The sequence below is a fragment of the Somniosus microcephalus genome, chromosome 1, assembly GCF_052327205.1.
Source record: "Somniosus microcephalus isolate GS21.2 chromosome 1, FLI_Smic_1.0, whole genome shotgun sequence".
Classification (NCBI taxonomy): domain Eukaryota; kingdom Metazoa; phylum Chordata; class Chondrichthyes; order Squaliformes; family Somniosidae; genus Somniosus; species Somniosus microcephalus.
In genome coordinates this window covers 117,081,701-117,101,493 of record NC_140987.1, presented here as the reverse complement: position 1 = coordinate 117,101,493, position 19,793 = coordinate 117,081,701, and the positions used below count along the sequence as shown (strand labels likewise).

The window sequence follows — 19,793 nt, the reverse complement described above, 5'->3', positions numbered from 1 at the left end:
TTAGAGCAGGTGGGCCGTCGGGTTGAAGAACTTGGAGGGGTCGCGATGTCGGTGTAAAGGTGAGTGATGGGTGCATGAGTGCAAAGGTAAGTGTGTTTGGTGTGTCTAAAGTGTGTAAAGAAGTTTTACTTACCTTCACAGCCTTTTTTCCTCTAGGCGTCGGGAGTCCATCACTTGGCCGGCACTGAAAGCCGAATGACTGCGATCTGTCAAAAGTGACAGCCTTCAGCTTTCAGTGCCGGTGACAGTTCTAACTGAGTCTGCGTAGAAGGACTCAGGTTAGAAGTCAGTCTGTCAGTGTTTGACGGCTTCAAACAGCTGTGAAACACTGATATTTCATCTGTCAAAAACTCTTGACAGATGAAATTTCAGTCTGTGACGTCCCCTGTTGCCGGGTGGCCCTTAATTGGCCTGCTGAGCCCGCTGGGCGGGCTCAACAAGGTCAATCAAGGGAAAATCGCGTCGATTAGCCGGACGTCGATGGAGGCGGGACTAAAGCCCGAAAGTTGTAGTCCCGCCTCCTTCCCGACAGCTTAATGAAAATCCAGCCCATGGTTTCAGTTCTGAAAACCAGATACTTTGAATCGACTTGAGAACTGTCAATTGAAGAAGCTTGTGTATATTTTAGTCAAATGTTAAAAATATGATTTGCTGATATTTAGATTTAAAATAAAACAAAAATGCACATAGGAAAACTAGAATATGTGTTTAGGTTTTAACAGAGCAGCGAGCTACCTAGCTAGTAAATTTGGAAAAATAAAGTTCAAACTACATGATTGCTGGGAGGAGGGGCAGGTAGACACGTCTCGGCCATTACGCCTTGCCATTAGAAACCAAAGATCACAATAACTGCAGAATAGAGATTAATGTCTCACTAATTTGCTATCAAGAGTGACAAGTAAATGCAATTCTGATGCCTTGCCTGCAATCTCCAGCAAAATGAGTTCCACAGCTGAGGACAGTACTAAATTTCATCATTCTTCTCAAAAGCTGTATTTAAGAATATAGTGAGAATCAAGATCTCTAGTTCAGCCTGGTTATGTGACACAGCTGAGAAACCTCTCAATTTTGAGTGCTGTCAGCAGTTGTAAAGTGGGAAACTGTTCTGCATTGGGCTGTTATTCCACGCTGGTATTGTTAAAACATTTTTTTAACATTTAACATGGTACATTACAACAGTGACAATACTTCAAAGGTACTGCAGTTGGCTAGCGAGCACTTTGAGACAACTCGAGAATGGAAAAGGTGCTTTAAAAATGCAAGTTCTTTCATTTCTTTCCTTCCTCCCTACACTGCTCCATCAGCTAAATGGCAGTCAGACTTCTGCTAGTAGGCAGACAGGATAGGTTTCAATGCATCTTACAAGAGACATGATTAGATTTTGGGGCACTATATTGGCTCCAGGTTTTCTATTGAAGCTGACACAACACTTTTCCACACTCCGCTACCTACTGGCTGTGTTGCAGCACAGGCCAAAGGTTCAATTTTGCAGCTATCTCTGAGGATTACTGCACTGAATGTAAAGGTGTAAACCTGCCTGGAAAATCTTGAATAGCATTGACAGAAAATGAAAATGATCATAAGAACATAAGAAATAGGAGCAGGAGTAGGCCATTCAGCCCTTCGAGCCTGCTCCGCCATTCAATGAGATCATGGCTGATCTTCTGCCTCAACTCCATTCACCAGCCCTATCACCATATCCCTTGATGCCCTTACTAGTCAGAAATCTATCGATTTCTGTTTTGAATATACCCAATGACTGAGCCTCCACAACCATCTGGGGTAGAGAATTCCAAAGATTCACCGCCCTCTGTGTGAAGAAATTTCTCCTCATCTCAGTCCTGAATGGCCTACCCTTTATCCTGAGGCTGTGGCCCCTGGTTCTAGACTCCCCAGCCAAGGGAAACATTCTCCCAGCATCCATCCTATCAAGCCCGGTAATCATTTTGTATGCTTCAATGAGATCCCCTCTCATTCTTCTGAATTCAAGAGAATACAGGCCTAGTTTACTCAATCTCTTCTCATATGACAGTCCCACCATCCCAGGAATCAATTTCATGAACCTTTGTTGCACTCCCTCTATGGCAAGTATATCCTTAGGTAAGGAGACCAAAATTGTACACAGCACTCCAGGTGTGGTCTCACCAAGGCTCTATATAATTGGAGTAAGACTTCTTTACTCCGGTATTCAAATCCTCTTGTAATGAAGGACAGCATACCATTTGCCTTCCTAATGGCTTGCTGCACCTGCACATTCACTTTAAGTGACTCATGTACAAGGACACCCAGGTCCCTTTGAGCATCTGCATTCTCCAGTCTTTCACCATTTAGGAAATACTCTGCCTTTCTGTTTTTTCTACCAAAGTGGATAACTTCACATTTATCCACATTATATTCCATCTGCCATGTTCTCGCCCACTCACTGAGCCTGTCGAGATCCCTTTGAAGCCTCTTCACATCCTCTTCGCAACTAACACTGCCACCTAGCTTTGTATCATCAGCAAATTTGGAAATGTTACATTTAGTCCTTGATGCACTATCAATTGCTACAAAAGACTGGAGATTGAGTAAGTAATAAACAGGCTTTTATTACCAAAGAACAGAGCATGCCTCTTGGGGTTGCCTGGTATCCAAAAGGGCTGGAGGCTTCTGAGCAGCGACCTTTATACCCAGCCATGAGGGTGGAGCCAGGGGCGGAGTCAGCTGAGGCATGCACAGACAAGTACAACAATACTAACAACAGTGGTTTACCACATTCACCCCTTGTTTAGAATTGAGTCCGGCGGGGTGAAGTGCACTAAAAATTCGTGTACTGAAGTCTATCAGGAGGCCTTGTAAGCCGTCCTGAGCGTCGCAGCAGCGGCGGTGATGGTGCAGCATCCAACGGTGAACCCGGTGTCTCGTTCAGAGGAGGTGTAGCAGGTGGCGGACCCTGGGGCTGCTGCATGCCGTCTACAGGGGTCCGAGCATGGGTAATGGGAGGTAGCGATGGTGGTCTCTCAGAGGCACCCGAAGGTGCGAGGTCTCGTGCGGGGACTGTGTCCTGGGGGTAGGCAGGAGTAGCGGTGGGTGGCGAAGAGGGTGTTTCAGGAGCACCTGCAGGTGCGAGGTCTCGAATGGAGACTGTGTCCTCCCGCCCGTCCGGGTACACCACGTAAGCATACTGTGGGTTAGCGTGGAGGAGGCTCACCCTCTCGACCAGGGGGTCCGCCTTATGGGTCCTCACATGCTTCCGCAGTAGGACGGGACCTGGAGAAGTCAGCCATGTTGGTAGCGAAATCCCCGACGTGGACTTCCTGGGGAAGGAGAACATTCTCTCGTGAGGAGTGGCATTGGTGGGTGTACAGAGCAGCGACCGAATGGAATGGAGCGCCGCAGGGAGGACCTCCTGCCAGCGGGAGGTCGGAAGGCCCTTAGATTTTAAGTTTAAAAGGACTGCCTTCCAGACTGTCGCATTCTCCCTTTCCACCTGGCCGTTACCCCGGGGGTTGTAGCTGGTGGTCCTGCTTGTAGCAATGCCTCTCGCGAGCAGGTACTGCCGAAGTTCGTCGCTCATAAAAGATGAGCCCCTGTCGCTATGGATATAGCTAGGGAAACCGAACAAGGCGAAGAGGTCATTCAGACATTTAATGACCGTGGTACTGGTCATGTCCGAGCAAGGGATGGCAAACGGGAAACGGGAGTACTCATCAATTATATTGAGGAAGTACACATTGCGGTCAGAGGAGGGGAGGGGCCCTTTAAAATCGATGCTCAGCCGCTCGAAGGGGCGCGTGGCTTTGATCAGGCTCGCTCTGTCTGGCCTATAAAAATGCGGCTTGCACTCGGCACAGATCTGGCAGTTCCTGGTCATGGTCCTGACCTCCTCGATGGAGTAGGGCAGGTTACGGGATTTGATAAAATGGAAGAACCTGGTGACCCCCGGGTGGCAGAGGTCATTGTGGAGGGTCTGTAGCCTATCAACCTGCGCGTTGGCGCACGTACCACGTGATAGGGCATCTGGGGGCTCATTGAGTTTCCCGGGCCGGTACAAGATATCGTAATTGTAGGTGGAGAGTTCGATTCTCCACCTTAAGATCTTGTCATTCTTGATTTTGCCCCGCTGCTTATTATGAAACATAAAAGCCACTGAACGCTGGTCAGTGAGCAGGGTAAATCGTTTTCCGGCCAGGTAATGCCGCCAATGTCGCACGGCTTCCACAATGGCCTGGGCCTCCTTTTCGACAGAGGAGTGTCGAATCTCGGGGCCCTGGAGGGTCCTTGAGAAAAAGGCCACGGGTCTCCCCGCCTGGTTAAGGGTTGCAGCTAGGGCAAAGTCGGATGCGTCGCTCTCCACTTGAAAAGGAAGGGACTCATCCACAGCGTGCATTGTGGCCTTCGCAATGTCTCCTTTTATGAGAGTGAAGGCTGCACAGGCCTCTGCTGTCAGGGGGAAGGAGGCGGACTTGATGAGGGGTCGGGCTTTATCCGCATAGTTGGGCACCCACTGCGCATAGTAAGAGAAAAACCCCAGGCATCTCTTCAGTGCTTTCTGGCAGTGGGGGAGGGGGAGCTCCATAAGGGGGCGCATTCTATCGGGGTCTGGGCCGATGACTCCGTTCTCCACTACGCAGCCAAGAATAGCAAGGCGCGTAGTACGAAACATACATTTGTCTTTGTTGTATGTGAGATTCAGCCGCTGGGCCGTCCGGAGGAATTTCTCTAGATTAACGTCGTGGTCCTGCTGGTCGTGGCCGCAGATGGTGACGTTGTCTAGATATGGGAAAGTGGCCTGGAGCGCGTTCTGGTCAACCATCCGGTCCATCTCCCGTTGGAAGACAGAAACTCCGTTGGTGACGCCGAAGGGAACTCTGAGAAAGTGATAGAGCCGACCGTCAGCTTCAAAAGCTGTGTACTGGCGGTCCTCAGCCCTGATGGGGAGCTGGTGGTATGCCGACTTCAGATCAATCGTCGAGAACACCCGGTATTGTGCTATCTGATTGACCATGTCAGATATGCGGGGGAGTGGATATGCATCCAGCTGGGTGTAGCGGTTGATCGTCTGGCTGTAGTCAATAACTAGGCGCTGTTTGCCGCCAGCCTTCACCACCACCACTTGTGCTCGCCATGGGCTATTGCTGCTCTCGATAATCCCTTCCTTCAGGAGTCTCGCTACCTCGGATTTAATGAAACCCCTATCCCCGGCACTGTAACGCCTACTTTTGGTAGCGATGGGCTTACAGTCGCGGGTGAGGTTAGCGAACAAGGAGGGGGGGGAGACTTTAAGGGTGGAGAGGCTGCAAATGGCGCGCGGCGGGCGATTTAAAAACTGCTGGCTGCAGACTGTGAGAGGGGGGAGGGGTCCACCATACGCTAAAGTGACACTCTTAAGGTGGCACTGAAAATCCAACCCCAGTAGGACGGCAGCGCAGAGATGGGGCAGGACCAGAAGTTTAAAATTTTTGTATTCAGTACCCCGCACTGAAAGAGTCACCATACAGTAGCCACCGACGTCCGCTGACTGGGCTTTGGAAGCCATAGAGATGCGATGACGCGTCGGCAGGACCGGGAGAGAGTAACTGCGCACCGTGTCGGGGTGTATAAAACTCTCCGTGCTCCCGCTGTCAAAAAGGCAGGTAGTGGCGCAGCCGTTTACCGTAATGTCCATCATGGACCTGGACAGTTGATGCGGGAGAGATTGATCCAGCGTCACGGAAGCCAGCGTATGTTCAAGCGTGTCGATGCGGTCGTCCGATGAGGCGGTGGTGGAGTCCGGGTCCCCCGTAACCAAAGTCGGAGGCGTCCAAGATGGCGGACAAAATGGCGGCACCCACGGTCCCCACGCGGCTGGGGGAGCCCAAGATGGCGGACAAGATGGCTGCGCCCACGGTTCGCACGCAGCGCTGCTGGCGTTAGCGGTCTTCCCTTTGCAGGCGCTAACGTAGTGACCTTTCTTCCCGCAGCCGGAGCAGGTAGCATTCTTCGCGGGGCAGCGTGCTCTAGGGTGTTTAGCTTGGCCACAAAAATAGCATTTTTGTGCCTTGGACATCGCTGCAGCAGTTGGAGGTGGCGGTCCCATGGCCCAAGATTGCGGCGTCCACGGCGCGGGGCGATGAGGGGAGAAAGCGTCCATATTTCTGTGGGCCGCGTCGAGCGAGAGCGCGAGGGACACTGCCTTTGTCAGGTCTATTTCACCCTTCTCCAGCAGCCTCTGCCGGGAGTAGTCGGACCTTAGACCCGCAACGAAAGCGTCTCGTATCAGTCCCTCCGCATGTGCCGCGGCCGATACTTCCTTGCAGTCGCAGCCGCGTCCGAGTACCCGCAGTGCCCGTAGGAAGGCTTCCACCGATTCCCCGGGCTGCTGTCTGCGAGATCTTAAAAGGTGCCTGGCATAGACCGTGTTAACCGGGCGTGCATACTGCCCTTTCAGTAGGTCGATAGCCGCCGCGTAGGTCGTCGCATCTTGGATTAAAGTATAGACTTGGTGGCTCACCTTCGAGGCCAGGATTTTCAGTTTATTTTCATCAAGAGTCACGGTCGAGGCTTCCAGATACGCCTCAAAGCAACGCAGCCATTGTGCGAATTTAGTCGACGAACCCGCTTCTTGGGGGTCTAGGTCCAGGCATGTTGGTCTGAGGGCTCGCAGCAGCGCCTGCTGCTCAGCGTTTTGCGCCATCGGTTGATCAGCATCCGCAGCCAACATTTAACTTTGGTAATAAAATTGATGCACTATCAATTGCTACAAAAGACTGGAGATTGAGTAAGTAATAAACAGGCTTTTATTACCAAAGAACAGAGCATGCCTCTTGGGGTTGCCTGGTATCCAAAAGGGCTGGAGGCTTCTGAGCAGCGACCTTTATACCCAGCCATGAGGGTGGAGCCAGGGGCGGAGTCAGCTGAGGCATGCACAGACAAGTACAACAATACTAACAACAGTGGTTTACCACAGTCCTCTCATCCAAATCATTGATATAGATTGTGAATAGCTGGGGTCCAAGCATCAATCCTTGTGGTACCCCACTAGTCACAGCCTGCCATCCTGAAAAAGACCCGTTTATCCCTACTCTTTGTTTTCTGTCTGTTAACCAATTCTCAATCCATGTTAGTATATTACCTCCAATTCCATGTGCCCTAATTTTGTTCACCAACCTCTTGTGTGGGGCCTTATCAAAGGCCTTCTGAAAATCCAGATACACCACATCTACTGGTTCCCCTTTGTCTACTCCACTAGTTATATCCTCAAAGAACTCCAATAGGTTTTTCAAACAGGATTTCTTTTTCATAAATCCACGTTAACTCTGCCCAATCTTACTATTAGTTTCTAAGTGCATCCCCTTCTGCAGGCAATTTTTTTACAAACCTTTTACTGCACCACTCGGTGGAAGAGAAGAAAACTGGAGGACAACTGACCCTGTATAATGTCCGTGTACTGTCTAGCAGCTGACTCAATAGCAGGGGCATTATTGAGCCGTCCATCTTGTGATGGAGGAAAACCTAGGGGTAATTCTGCACAAGATTTCAGCTCCTGTTGGACAGTTAAAGAGCTTCATTAAAGAGTGTGGCTATCTGTGATGGCGACTATTCAATATTCTCAGCTTTTAGGCCAATAGTGCAAAGGGAACATAGAAATGGGGTTTAAAAGAAAACCCTTTTCTACCCTGTTTGTAATGTTATTTTCCTATGCTCACCCAACTAAAGACTGAGGAGCATTTTTCACCTTATTAATCCAGCCCTTTGGACACAATATGGCCCACCACAGAATGGCTGAAAAATATTTTAATGTTTGAACTTCAAGTCCGCTTAAGCCTTTGGATCCAGACAAAGAACTTGAATAATTTATTACTGTTTGAATTTTTGATTCAGCAAGAACAGCAACATTGAAAAGTGAATATTATAAGAAAAATGACAAAGCAATCAACAATAACAACTTACATTTATATAGTGCCTTCAACACAGTGAAATGTTCCAAAACATTTCACGTTTTGGGTAAAAACAGAGTAGGAGGGCAATTAGGGGAGATAATAAAAGCATGGTCAAAGTGCTAGGTTTCGAGGAGGCTTTTGAAGTAGGAGAGAGACGTGGCAATGCAGAGGGGGTTAGGGAGGTCCGGAGTGTGGGAGAAAGATGTCTGAAAGCTCTACTACTGATAGTGAAGTATAGGGAGGGGGGAAATGCACAGTAGACCACAGTTGGAAGAATAAAGGGTATGAACCAGGACAAGAGATTGCAGAGGTAGGGTGGAGTGTGACCATGGAAGGAGTTGCACCATAGAAGTGTTTTTGTACAGGTGAACCAGGGAATGATGATAAATAATGGTGCTAATTTTCATTTTCAGCTGCAGTGGGAAACTGACAGCAGCAGATCAACCACCCGTTGGGCACTCCGGCCAATATTCCTTTCTGTGGAAAGGGGAATTGTGCAGGATGTACAATGGGAGGCCAATCCAGCACTGCCAGTTTTCCACCCCTGCTGAAAATTAAACTGACCCCTATTGTAGATATTCATTAAGCTTATAGAGGTGCATCAATTTTTACATAGAAATTATAGCTTAGAAACAGGGCTTTCAGCCCAATCAGTCCATATTGATATTTATCCTCCACACGAGCAGTACTCCCAATCCCATGTGCCCACCCTACTCCCATATCTATTTACTCCCCTTTCCTTCAACCACCTATCTAACTTACCCTTAAATGTTGACAGGCTCTCGGCTTTTTACATAAGAACATAAGAAATAGGAGCAGGAGTAGGCCAATCGGCCCCTCGAGCCTGCTCCGCCATTCAATAAGATCATGGCTGATCTGATCCTAACCGCCAATCTACTATCACAGAACCATCTCCTGAATCTAACAGAATTAGACACACGAAATAGGAGCAGGATCAGGCTACATGGCCCCTGGGCCCGCTCCGCTACCCACAGGGCCATGACCGATCCGTACCTAGACTCATGTCCAAATTCCTGCCCGCTCCCCATAACCCTTAATTCCCTTTACTTCTAGGAAACTGTCTATTTCTGTTTTAAATTTATGTAATGATGTAGCTCCGACAGCTTTTTGGGGCAGCGTATTCCATGGACCTACCACCCTCTGAGTGAAGTAGTTCCTCCTCATCTCAGTTTTGAAAGAGCAGCCCCTTATTCTAAGACTATGCCCCCTAGTTCTAGTTTCACCCATCATCGGGAACATCCTCCCCGCATCCACCCGATCCAACCCCTTCACAATCTTATATGTTTCAATAAGATCACCTCTCATTCTTCTGAACTCCAATGAGTAGAGTCGCAGTCTACTCAACCTCTCCTCATATGTCCATCACCTCATCCCCGGGATTAACCGAGTGAACCTTCTTTCTACTGACTCGAGAGCAAGTATGTCTTTTCTTAAGTATGGACACCAAAACTGTATGCAGTATTCCAGGTGCGGTCTCACCAATACCTTGTACAACTGAAGCAATACCTCCCTATTTTTATATTCTATCCCCCTAGCAATGAAAGCCAACATTCCATTGGCCTTCTTAATCACTTGCTGCACCTGCATACTAACCTTTTGAGTTTCGTGCACCAGGACCCCCAGATCCCTTTGTACTTCAGTACTTTCCAGTATCTTGCCATTAAGATAATAACTTGCTCTACGATTTTTCCTTCCAAAGTGCATAACCTCACACTTTCCAGTATTGTATTCCATCTGCCAAATATCTGCCCACTTACTTAGCCTGTCTATGTCCCCTTGCAGGTTTTTTATGTCCTCCTCACTCACTACTTTCCCTCCCATCTTAGTATCATCTGCAAACTTTGATATGTTACACTCGGTCCCCTCCTCCAAATCGTTAATATAGATTGTAAAGAGTTGGGGGCCCAGCACTGACCCCTGCGGAACACCACTAGTTACTGATTGCCAGTCTGAGAATGAACCATTTATCCCAACTCTCTGCCTTCTGTTAGATAGCCAATCCTCTATCCATGCCAGAATATTACCCCCAATCCTGTGATTTTTTTATCTTAAGCAATAATCTTCTGTGTGGCACCTTGTCAAATGCCTTTTGGAAGTCTAAATACACTACGTCCACTGGTTCCCCTTTATCCACCCTATATGTTACTTCCTCAAAGAACTCCAGCAAATTTGTCAAACATGACTTCCCCTTCATAAAACCATGCTGACTTTGTCCTATTAAATGATGATTATCCAAATGTCCTGTTACTGTCTCCTTAATAATGGACTCCAAAATTTTACCTACCACAGATGTTAGGCTAACCGGTCTATAGTTTCCAGCCTTCTGTCTACTGCCCTTTTTAAATAAGGGTGTTACATTAGCAGTTTTCCAGTCTGCCGGGACCTTTGCTGAGTCCAGGGAGTTTTGGAAAATTATTACTAATGCATCCACAATCCCTACCGCCACTTCCCTCAAGACCCTAGGATGTAAGCCATCAGGTCCAGGTGATTTATCCGCCTTGAGTCCCATTATTTTACCGAGTACCACTTCCTTAGTGATTTTGATCGTGTTTAGCTCCTCCCCCCCCCCCCCCCCCCCCCCCCCCCATAGCCCCCTGTTTGTCCAGTGTTGGGATATTCTTCGTGTCCTCTACTGTAAAGACTGATACAAAATATTCATTCAGTGTTTTTGCCATCTCCATATCTCCCACCATTAATTTCCCGGTCTCATCCTCTAAGGGGCCAACATTTACTTTAGCCACCCTTTTTCTTTATATATAACTATAAAAACTCTTACTATCTGTTTTTATATTTTTTGCTAATTTACTTTCATAATCTATCTTCCCTTTCTTAATCAATCTTTTTGTTATTTTTTGCTGTCTTTTAAAGTTTTCCCAATCCTCTATCCTCCCACTAGATTTGGCTACCTTATATGCCCTTGTTTTTAGTCGAATACTATCCTTAATTTCTTTACTTAGCCACGGATGGCTGTCTTTTCTTTTACACCCTTTTCTTCTCAGTGGAATATTTTTTTTTTGGAAGTTGTAAAATAACTCCTTAAATGTACACCACTGATCATGTATCGTCTTACCCTTTAATCTATTTTCCCAATCCACTCTACTCAATTCCGCTCTCATACCTTCATAGTCTCCTTTATTCAAGCTTAGCACACTTGTTTGAAATCCAACCTTCTCACCCTCTAATTGAATATGGAATTCAACCATGTTATGGTCACTCATTCCAAGGGGATCCTTTACTAGGACATTTTTAATTAACCCTGTCTCGTTACACAGGACCAGATCTAAGGTTGCTTGCCCCCTGGTCGGTTCAGTTACATACTGCTCAAGAAACCCATCCCTAATACACTCAATGAACTCATCCTCAAGGCAGCCCTGCCCAATTTGATTTGTCCAATTAATATGATAGTTAAAATCCCCCATAATTATAGATGTTCCCTTATTACAAGCCTCAACTATTTCCTGATTGATACTCCGTCCAACAGAGTTGCAACTGTTCGGAGGCCTATAGACTACGCCCACTCGTGTTTTTTTCCCCTTATTATTCCTTATCTCCTCCCAAACTGTTTCATTATCCTGATCTTTTGACCCAATATCATTTCTCTGTATTACAGTGATTCCTTCCTTTATTAACATAGCCACCCCACCTCCCCTTCCTTCCTGCCTGTCCTTCCTGATCGTTAAATAACCTGGTATGTTTAATTCCCAGGCATTGTCACCCTGCAGCCATGTTTCTGTAATGGCCACAAGATCATACCCATATGTAGTTATTTGTGCCATTAACTCGTCTATTTTGTTACGAATGCTACGTGCATTCAGATAGAGAACTTTCAAATATGTTTTGATGGTTATATCCACAAAGTGCTGCTTTGAATGCCTTGTGAACCTGAACCCCCAAACCCCCATTACCTAACCTTCCCCCATTCAACGTATATTTTTAAAAAATGAAAATGTTGTACCACCTCACACATACATTGAATTCTAGCTGCCATTTTTTTGCCCATTCCATCATCTTATCAATTATTCCCTTGCAGCTTCTATTGGCCCTTAACTCCTATGCTATATTTCTTCCCTTCTAACCAGTTTTTAATCCACATTTCTACACCTCCCCTAATTCCATACCCCTTAATCTTCTCTGTGGTACCTTGTCAAAAGCTTTCAGAAAGTCCAATGAACTGCATTTCCCTCAGCCATCATATCCGTCACTTTCTTAAGAAAAACCCTTGGGTAAAAAGACAACTGAAACTCAAGGCAAGGTCTCAACCTAAATGGGAAGAACTCATCTGAAAAATATAATAATCAAATGAATCCATCCCTGTTAAACCAAGATGAAGGATAGACAATTCTAACTCGGAAGGGTCTGCTAACTAACCTTATGGCTAGGATGAGTACGCACCATTAAACTAGAAATGACCCAAAGTAATATCCCAGGAGAGGGAGTCGGATCTGTGGGAGGAACAACAGGAATCACAAGAAAAGGAAAATATAGCAGCTGACCAACGGGGGGGGAGTGTCGCCCACAAGGAGCAAAGCACTGAACCTTGTATATCCCAACCCCAGGGAAACCAACTGCAGAAAACCCGAGATGTTTATCTGCAATCCAAGACTACTAGCTACGTTCTGTGACTGATGATGCCAAAACAGAGATCAAATTTGCCTGGATTTTGCCTGCAATTGCTGCACTGAGTATGTCATTCTCCCTCATTGAGTTTTGCTCCAGAGCTGATCAGCCCAGGTAGATTGTGGAGGTAGAAGCACCTGACATCAGAAGACTGAAATGGAGGAATGAGGTACAGACTTAAGGAGGTGAATGAGTCGGCCAAAATATGAATACAATGAAATTTCAACAGGGAACCACAATGAAGTGCATTAGGGCCTTCTTCAATCCCTGTAATGATTTAGAAACATAGAAACATAGAAGATAGGAATAGGCCATTCGGCCCCTCGAGCCTGCTCCGCCATTCAATGCGATCATGGCTGATCATCCAAGTTCAGTACCCAGTACCTGCTTTCTCCCCATACCCCTTGATCCCTTTAGCCTTAAGAAATATATCCAACTCCTTCTTGAATATATTTAATGAATTGGCCTCTACTGCCTTCTGTGGTAGAGAATTCCACAGGTTCACCACTCTCTGGGTGAAGAAATTCCTCCTCATTTCTGTCCTAAAAGGCCTACCCCTTATCCTTCGACTGTGACCCCTGGTTCTGGATTCCCCGACCATCGGGAACATCCTCCCTGCATCTAGTCTGTCCAGTCCTGCCAGAATTTCAATGAGATCCTCTCTCATTCTTCTAAACTCCAGCGAGTACAAGCCCAATCGACCCAATCTCTCCTCATACGTCATTCCTGCCATCCCAGGTATCAGCCTGGTGAATCTTCACTGAACTCCTTCCATGGCAAGAATATCCTTCCTCAGATAAGGCGACAAAAACTGCACACAATACTCAAGATGTGGTCTCACCAAGGCCCTGTACAATTGTAGCAAGACATCCTTGTTTCTGTACTCAAACCCTCTCCTTTAAACCCTCCTTAAATAACATCTTAGCCTAGTAACTTTGCCAAAATGCAAAAACACATGATTTGAGAGAAACCACTGAATTTGCCACATCCCCTCCAAAATATATCTGAAACCTGAAGCTGGGTTTGGTTTGAGTGTAGATTCCAATTTATCAATCTGCTTCAATTTCGCTGGGAAGCCAAAGTTTCCCACTTTTTGTTGGAGTTAAAAGCAGTGATTTCCTTTTGCAAACCTACCTTGGCAATCTCTCAAAGTAAGCAACGGTTAACCTGTAGGAAGTAGAGCAAACACTGAAATGCTATCTGCTTAATTTCCTAGGACATCCAGACAACAAACAAGTTTCTGATCTGATCTATCAAAAGAACCACTTGTACAGGCCCAGACTGCGGTATATAATAAATCAGGAATAAAACTTTAATTCTGAAATAACGTTTTTGCAGTCAAGAGCACAAAGTGTAATACTGTTGTATTACCCTAAAGCCAAGGATTGACCAGGGCCAGGTCCTCACACACATGATGTAGGAAATGAGGCACACTTCCTGTCTAACTTCAGGTGTCACAAATTTTGGTAACATTTTTATGTTGACACTTACAATTGAAACTGCCCACGTAAACACTTACCTGTCACTAGTGTGGTTGCAGGCCTCCCAACACTGGTGGCACTATGGCACCTTTTCACTCCCATCTCCCCCATTCCCCCACTCCATTTCTTGGCCTACTCATTGGTCAGCAAGATATCTCTCTTTCCACTGCAGATGAGAATGAATACATACCTGCCTTAGAATTCCCTTCTTGATCTGGTAAAAAGCAAATTTCTCTGTAATAGCCCGTGGGCAAGCTAGGGCAGGAGGTTGAGGCGGTAAGGTGTATCGTGCACATTTGATTGAAAAACTCTTGGATTAGATTTTGTGCGAAGTTAGTCATGGAATCGCCTTCAAAAATTCGAACATGGCTGAGGTGACCATTATTATCCAAGTCTGCCACTTGATCCTTGAGGGTGGCGATGCACAAAACATTATCACATGTCTGATACTGAGCCTCCTCTACCCACTTACCAATTCTTTGTGCTGCACATTTCAAGCTGTTAAATTCTTGTCCAGTGCAACTAACTTTCCGAAAGGATGGTTGCTGAAGTAGCAAGCTGAGGATCTGAAGAAGGGCTGGAACTTAGCAGGTTGAGAGATGGCAGCAATTTACAAAGTACCAGGCTTTGAAGCAGATGTTGAGGGGAGTACCTTTAGCAAGGATTGACTCGACTTTTTGATATGGGCTGTGATTTAGAAAACAAATACCATATTGAGGTGAAGAGGGTGGGTTAAAAGGTGTTAAAAACAGAATTAAATAACTCCTAAATGAGAGAGCTTCACAGCATTACAACCATCTTGGGCGATACCATCATTGGCCCTTTTATAATGGTTTTTTAAGCACAAACATTTCAGCAGCACTTCCCAAATAGCCATTGTCTTCCAGATCCCTCCACCAGAGTATGCTGAACTGACTTGACTAGGCTGACGAACACCTTCAGAGCTTCCTCTATAGGTGGCCAAGGAACTTTGTTCCTTTGTAATCCTATGAATAGTAGCATTAACCTTACCAAAGCCCCAACCTATGCAATCAGGTCAGGTGTATCTTTAGGCCTAGAAATTCAGTTGTTAGTGCCAGCCGCTAGCACCTTAGGAGGAGGAGGAGAAGTGGGGCGCTAAGCAGCTAGCGCCCGGGCGCGGCGCGATCTGCACCTCTCGCGAACTTCACTCAAGATTTAGCGGCGGCGCAAAACCGCAGCGCCCGCTCAGCTGCGCGCGCGGATCCTGACGTCATTTCATGGTGCAACGCCCTTGGTGCGCCCCGAACCGGAACTTCAGTGGCGCCGCCCTTCTGTGCGCCTGGCACCCCCAGCGACTGGTAGAGGGGAACGGTTCCCAGTCGCCGCAGGGGGCGCTATTTAAAGGGGACTCCTCCTGCATTATAAGTGGCAGCCATTTTGTGCCAATCCTTCTGTGTGAGAGACGGATATTTGGAGAGAGACAAAGGGAGAGAGCTTTATGCTTTGACTCAGCGCTCGCACAGGTACTTCTGGCTTCAGGCCAGAGCTTTGCACTTGGATTTAACTTTCAGTGCCATAGCCTTGAGTCGCCACATATAATGAGGGCTGCAATGGGTGGAAACGTTGGGCTTCTCCATTGCATTGAAAGGGCTCAGAGACGCCGTGAGAGAGTGCCAGTCATGGCCAGATGGAGAAGGGCCAACAGGCGTCGGCACAGGAGGCCTTACCCACCCAGGGTATACCGCCAGCAGTTCTCATATCTGAACATGTCTGAGGAGCAGTGTGTTCGGAGGCTGCGATTCAGAAGGGAGGTGGTCACTCAGATCTGCCACCTGCTTCGCAGAGATCTGCAGCCGCAGCTGAGGAGCAGGACATCTCTGTCGGTGGCAGTGACAGTGACGGTGGCTCTCAGCTTCTATGCCACCGGCTCCTTCCAATCCGCTACTGGGGACATTGCCAACATCTCCCAGTTCGCAGTACATTGCTGCATCCGCCAGGTGACCAATGCCCTTTTCAGAAGGAGACGTCAGTACATCTCCTTCCCCATGACCCTGGACAAGCAGCAAGAGCGTGCAATGGGATTTGGAAGAATAGCGGCCTTCTCCATGGTCCTGAGCGTAGAACTGATGAACCAGCAATGGTCAGGCCTTGCTTCAGGGCTGCAGTGTGCAGGGCGTGCCAGCCAAACAAATCGACCCTCCCCCTTTAAGAGCTGACCGGCGCCAGCGTGTCTGCCTTCAATCAGCAACTCGCCGCACCTGCACTGCGCCCGCCCTCGGTGTTAGCGCCTCGGCTCGCCGGCTTAGCGCCTTATGATAGTCATGCATCGCCTGCTTTAGCGTAGCAGCAGCCTCTTGGGGCGATGCAACTCAATTTCGGCGAAGGTGGCGCTAAGTTGCGCCGGGCGCTAAATTCAGCGAACGCCCGGCTGTAGCGCCCCAAATGTGGCGATACTGAATTTCTAGGCCTTAGTTTCTTAAGTGGATATAATTATTTTAAAAAATTGGTTTACATTTCATTCCATTCTCCTGTATCCCTCAATCAATTTAGAAATGTTAGCAATAACGGCACAGTACCAATTGTGATCCGCAAACCTGGTAACCAGAGTGTTGAAATATCAATGTCTCCGCCTGTGCTTTCAGGTTCTTCAGCGGCTTTTGGACCACTGTAGAAGAAACCAGGACAAAATTCTGCTCTTCTCCCTCTCTACCAAGGTGGGTAACCATGTTCAAATACACTTTGCTGACGAACTAAACCAGAACATTTTGTATGAGTGAACAGAAAAACCTGAGACACACTGGTTGGTATTCATTTACAAGTGTCCCATTTAGGAGTTACCTTGTACTTTTGACAGGAAGAGGTTTTAAAATACTTGCTTAGTGGGATATCCCCCTCCCACTGACTGAAAACCCTTTTCATGCCACAATTACAGAGAGGATGAACAACAGGGGTGGTGATTTATGAAAAATTTACCATGGAATTGGTTGTGAGAGTTACATCTGGAGCGGTTTATTTTTTCATAAACTCACAATGGCTAGAATCTGTATTCTGCCAAATATGGCATTGTTACCAAAATGCTGTAATTAAAAAAATTTAAAAAAAAAACACTTTTTGAGGTTAATTGCTATCTTAGTGACCCCTGTTGAATGCTAAGACAAATATAGCCTTGAGGAGTGTTGTCGGGCTGTGCTGATTTTAAAAAATGGCTGTTGCTTAACTTAGTCTTAAGCAATATAGACAACTGCCTGCAGTATGCTTGTGTTTGAATTTCTCCATATTTTCTATCCTTTGTGTCAGCCCCTAAAAGGACTACTTCATGTAACCTGGAATTGCACTATGCAGTAGAACGATTTTGGTGGAATGTTAAATTTATTCAGCCCCATTGGGATCAGTGATATGGTTCTGTGATCAGATGAAAGAGCAAATGTGGGTGATTTACTATGGAAAATGATCATGCGAAATTAATTCTATTCCTGGTGTGACTGTGGGTGGGAGAAAATGTTCCATTTAACAGTGCAAAGTAAAGACAAGCTACAGTGACTTCAAAAGTTAATTAAATGCAGGGTGGTTGAAGCCTAGCCAAGGCCAAAAAGCTTATAATGCTTGTCCATGAGTCATCATCTTCAAGTTCCTAATTCTGTGAAGGAAGTCAAGCAAAGCCGTATCAAAAAGAAACATTTCCAGATTCACCTGTTGTCCAAATTTCTCAGAATTCAAGTCTGCTTCTGCACTACTATTTACATTTTGCATCAAAGTTGGCATGTGGTAGCCAGGAGTCCAAACTATTTAGTTCCAACGCCTTGGGTTTCCAGCTTCTGCACCTTGGGTTTCTGAAGTGCAGACTTGTTCTGCTGTGTGTACTCATCACCCATGTTGAGCATAATGAATAGTCTGTGTCATTGGCGACACTGGAGACTATTCCAGTCCCAAAGCTCTATCACAGGTCATGCTATACCGAAAAACTATTCAGGAAGGTCAATAGTCTGACTATTGTCTACTGACCCCTAGTACCACTTTCAAAGAAAAGAGCTATGGAAGTACCTTCCCTCATCATTCTGCATCATTTTTATTTTTATTCCTGTTTGCCATTACAACAGATTTGCATCAGAATTCATAATTGTTTACAAGGTTTGTCTAGGGTTAGTAAGTTGAGATTCCAGAATCTGGTACTCCCTGATGGGGACAAAAAAAGTACAGTTCAGACCTAAATAGGTTTTTACTGGAAATACAGGCATTTTTGCTTAATCAAACAAAACAACTTTCTGGTTAGGGTCTCAGGAAAAAGTCTAGCAAAACAGGTGGGAGCCACATTGACAATGTCAGCTGTGGCTCAGTTGGTAACACACTCTCCTCTGAGTCAGAAGGTTATGGGTTCAAGTCCCACTCCAGGGACTTGAGCACATAAAGCTAGGCTGACACTCCAGTGCAGTGCTGAGGGAGTGCTACACTATCGGAGGTGCCGTCTTTCGGATGAGACGTTAAACGGAGGCCCCATCTGCTCTCTCAGGTGGACGTAAAAGATCCCATGGCACTATTTCGAAGAGCAGGGAAGTTATCCCCGGTGTCCTGGCCAATATTTATCCCTCAACCAACATAACAAAAACAGATTATCTCATCATTATCACATTGCTGTTTGTGGGACTTTGCTGTGCGCAAATTGGCTGCCGCGTTTCCCACATTACAACAGTGACTACACTCCAAAAGTACTACACTGGTTGTAAAGCGCTTTGAGACATCCGGTGGTCGTGAAAGGCGCTATATAAATGCAAGTCTTTTTTTTCATTATTTCATGCAAAGCCACGTCCTTTGACATCTTTAGGACTCTGATGCCAATTTCATCCTCATCAGCGAGGCTCCTGCTCAGTGGTACAGGGCAGGAAATGGCCAGGTCTAGCGTAGGTTAAAGGGATCGCTGGGAGCAGTTCTGGGAATATTACTAATTCATAGATTTTGTCAGTTTTGAGTCTTCACGATCACCTGAACGACCCTCCTTGCTCCTTCTACAAAGACCCCAGCCTCTTAAGTTATACCCTCTGTCACTTCCCACTCCTGACTTGTCCAGCCCTCCCCTTTAAGGTGCTGTTACAGGCCCATGCTCAGTGGCTGCCCCATCAGGATTCACACCCTCTCAAAATGGTGGGCTGCCTATCAGTGCTCAAATTATGTGGGCAGCTTACCAAATATATTTAAATGAGGCCCAACCATCAAAATGGTTCAGACCCCTCGCTGACAACATTATGTGGGCATCGCAATTGCTCTGCGCACTGCCCAGCTCATGTACGCCATAGACCAAAATCAAGGCCTTCGCCTCTTTATTAGCTCCTTGAGCAAGTTTTTGAATCCAGTTTGCACAAAATAACATATTATCCTTTTGAAACTACGAGTGATGTCCTGCAACATTGATCGTAGATAAAAAGTAAAAGGATTAGTATTCAGGATTTTTTTGACTTTATCCCACATTTCTCTCATGGACTGCACCCTCTCCCGTGGTCACACTTTGTCTGGGCTATGTTGCCAACTGCCATCTGTTGGATGTTGATGTTAGACTGTTGGTAGTTCCCACATATGAATTACTTACAGAACAAGATGCAATCCATTTCTGTCCTTCTGGGCCTGCTCCAAATACAGAGAACAGGCTACAGTTCCTAACCCTGGTAGTAAGTATGCATCTAGTATCCAGATTGAGACATAACCTTCTGTTCCTTCTGACTCACCAGTTGGTAGCTGCACTGGTGCAGGGGTGTAACTGCCATAGTGCGCCCCAACAGCCCTGGCCTGCTGCAGTCAATCATGCAACAGTGGCGTGGTTCAT

At 46.5% G+C, this 19,793-nt stretch overlaps 1 protein-coding gene across 1 annotated transcript in view; it reads left to right on the top strand.

Annotated features, from left to right (window-relative positions):
* The window catches only part of ercc6l2 (excision repair cross-complementation group 6-like 2), a 138,791-nt gene that overhangs the window by 57,753 nt on the left and 61,245 nt on the right, over nucleotides 1-19,793 (top strand). The window contains 1 exon segment of the mRNA XM_085984965.1: nucleotides 16,624-16,695. Coding sequence (XP_085841091.1) covers nucleotides 16,624-16,695 — 72 coding nt within the window.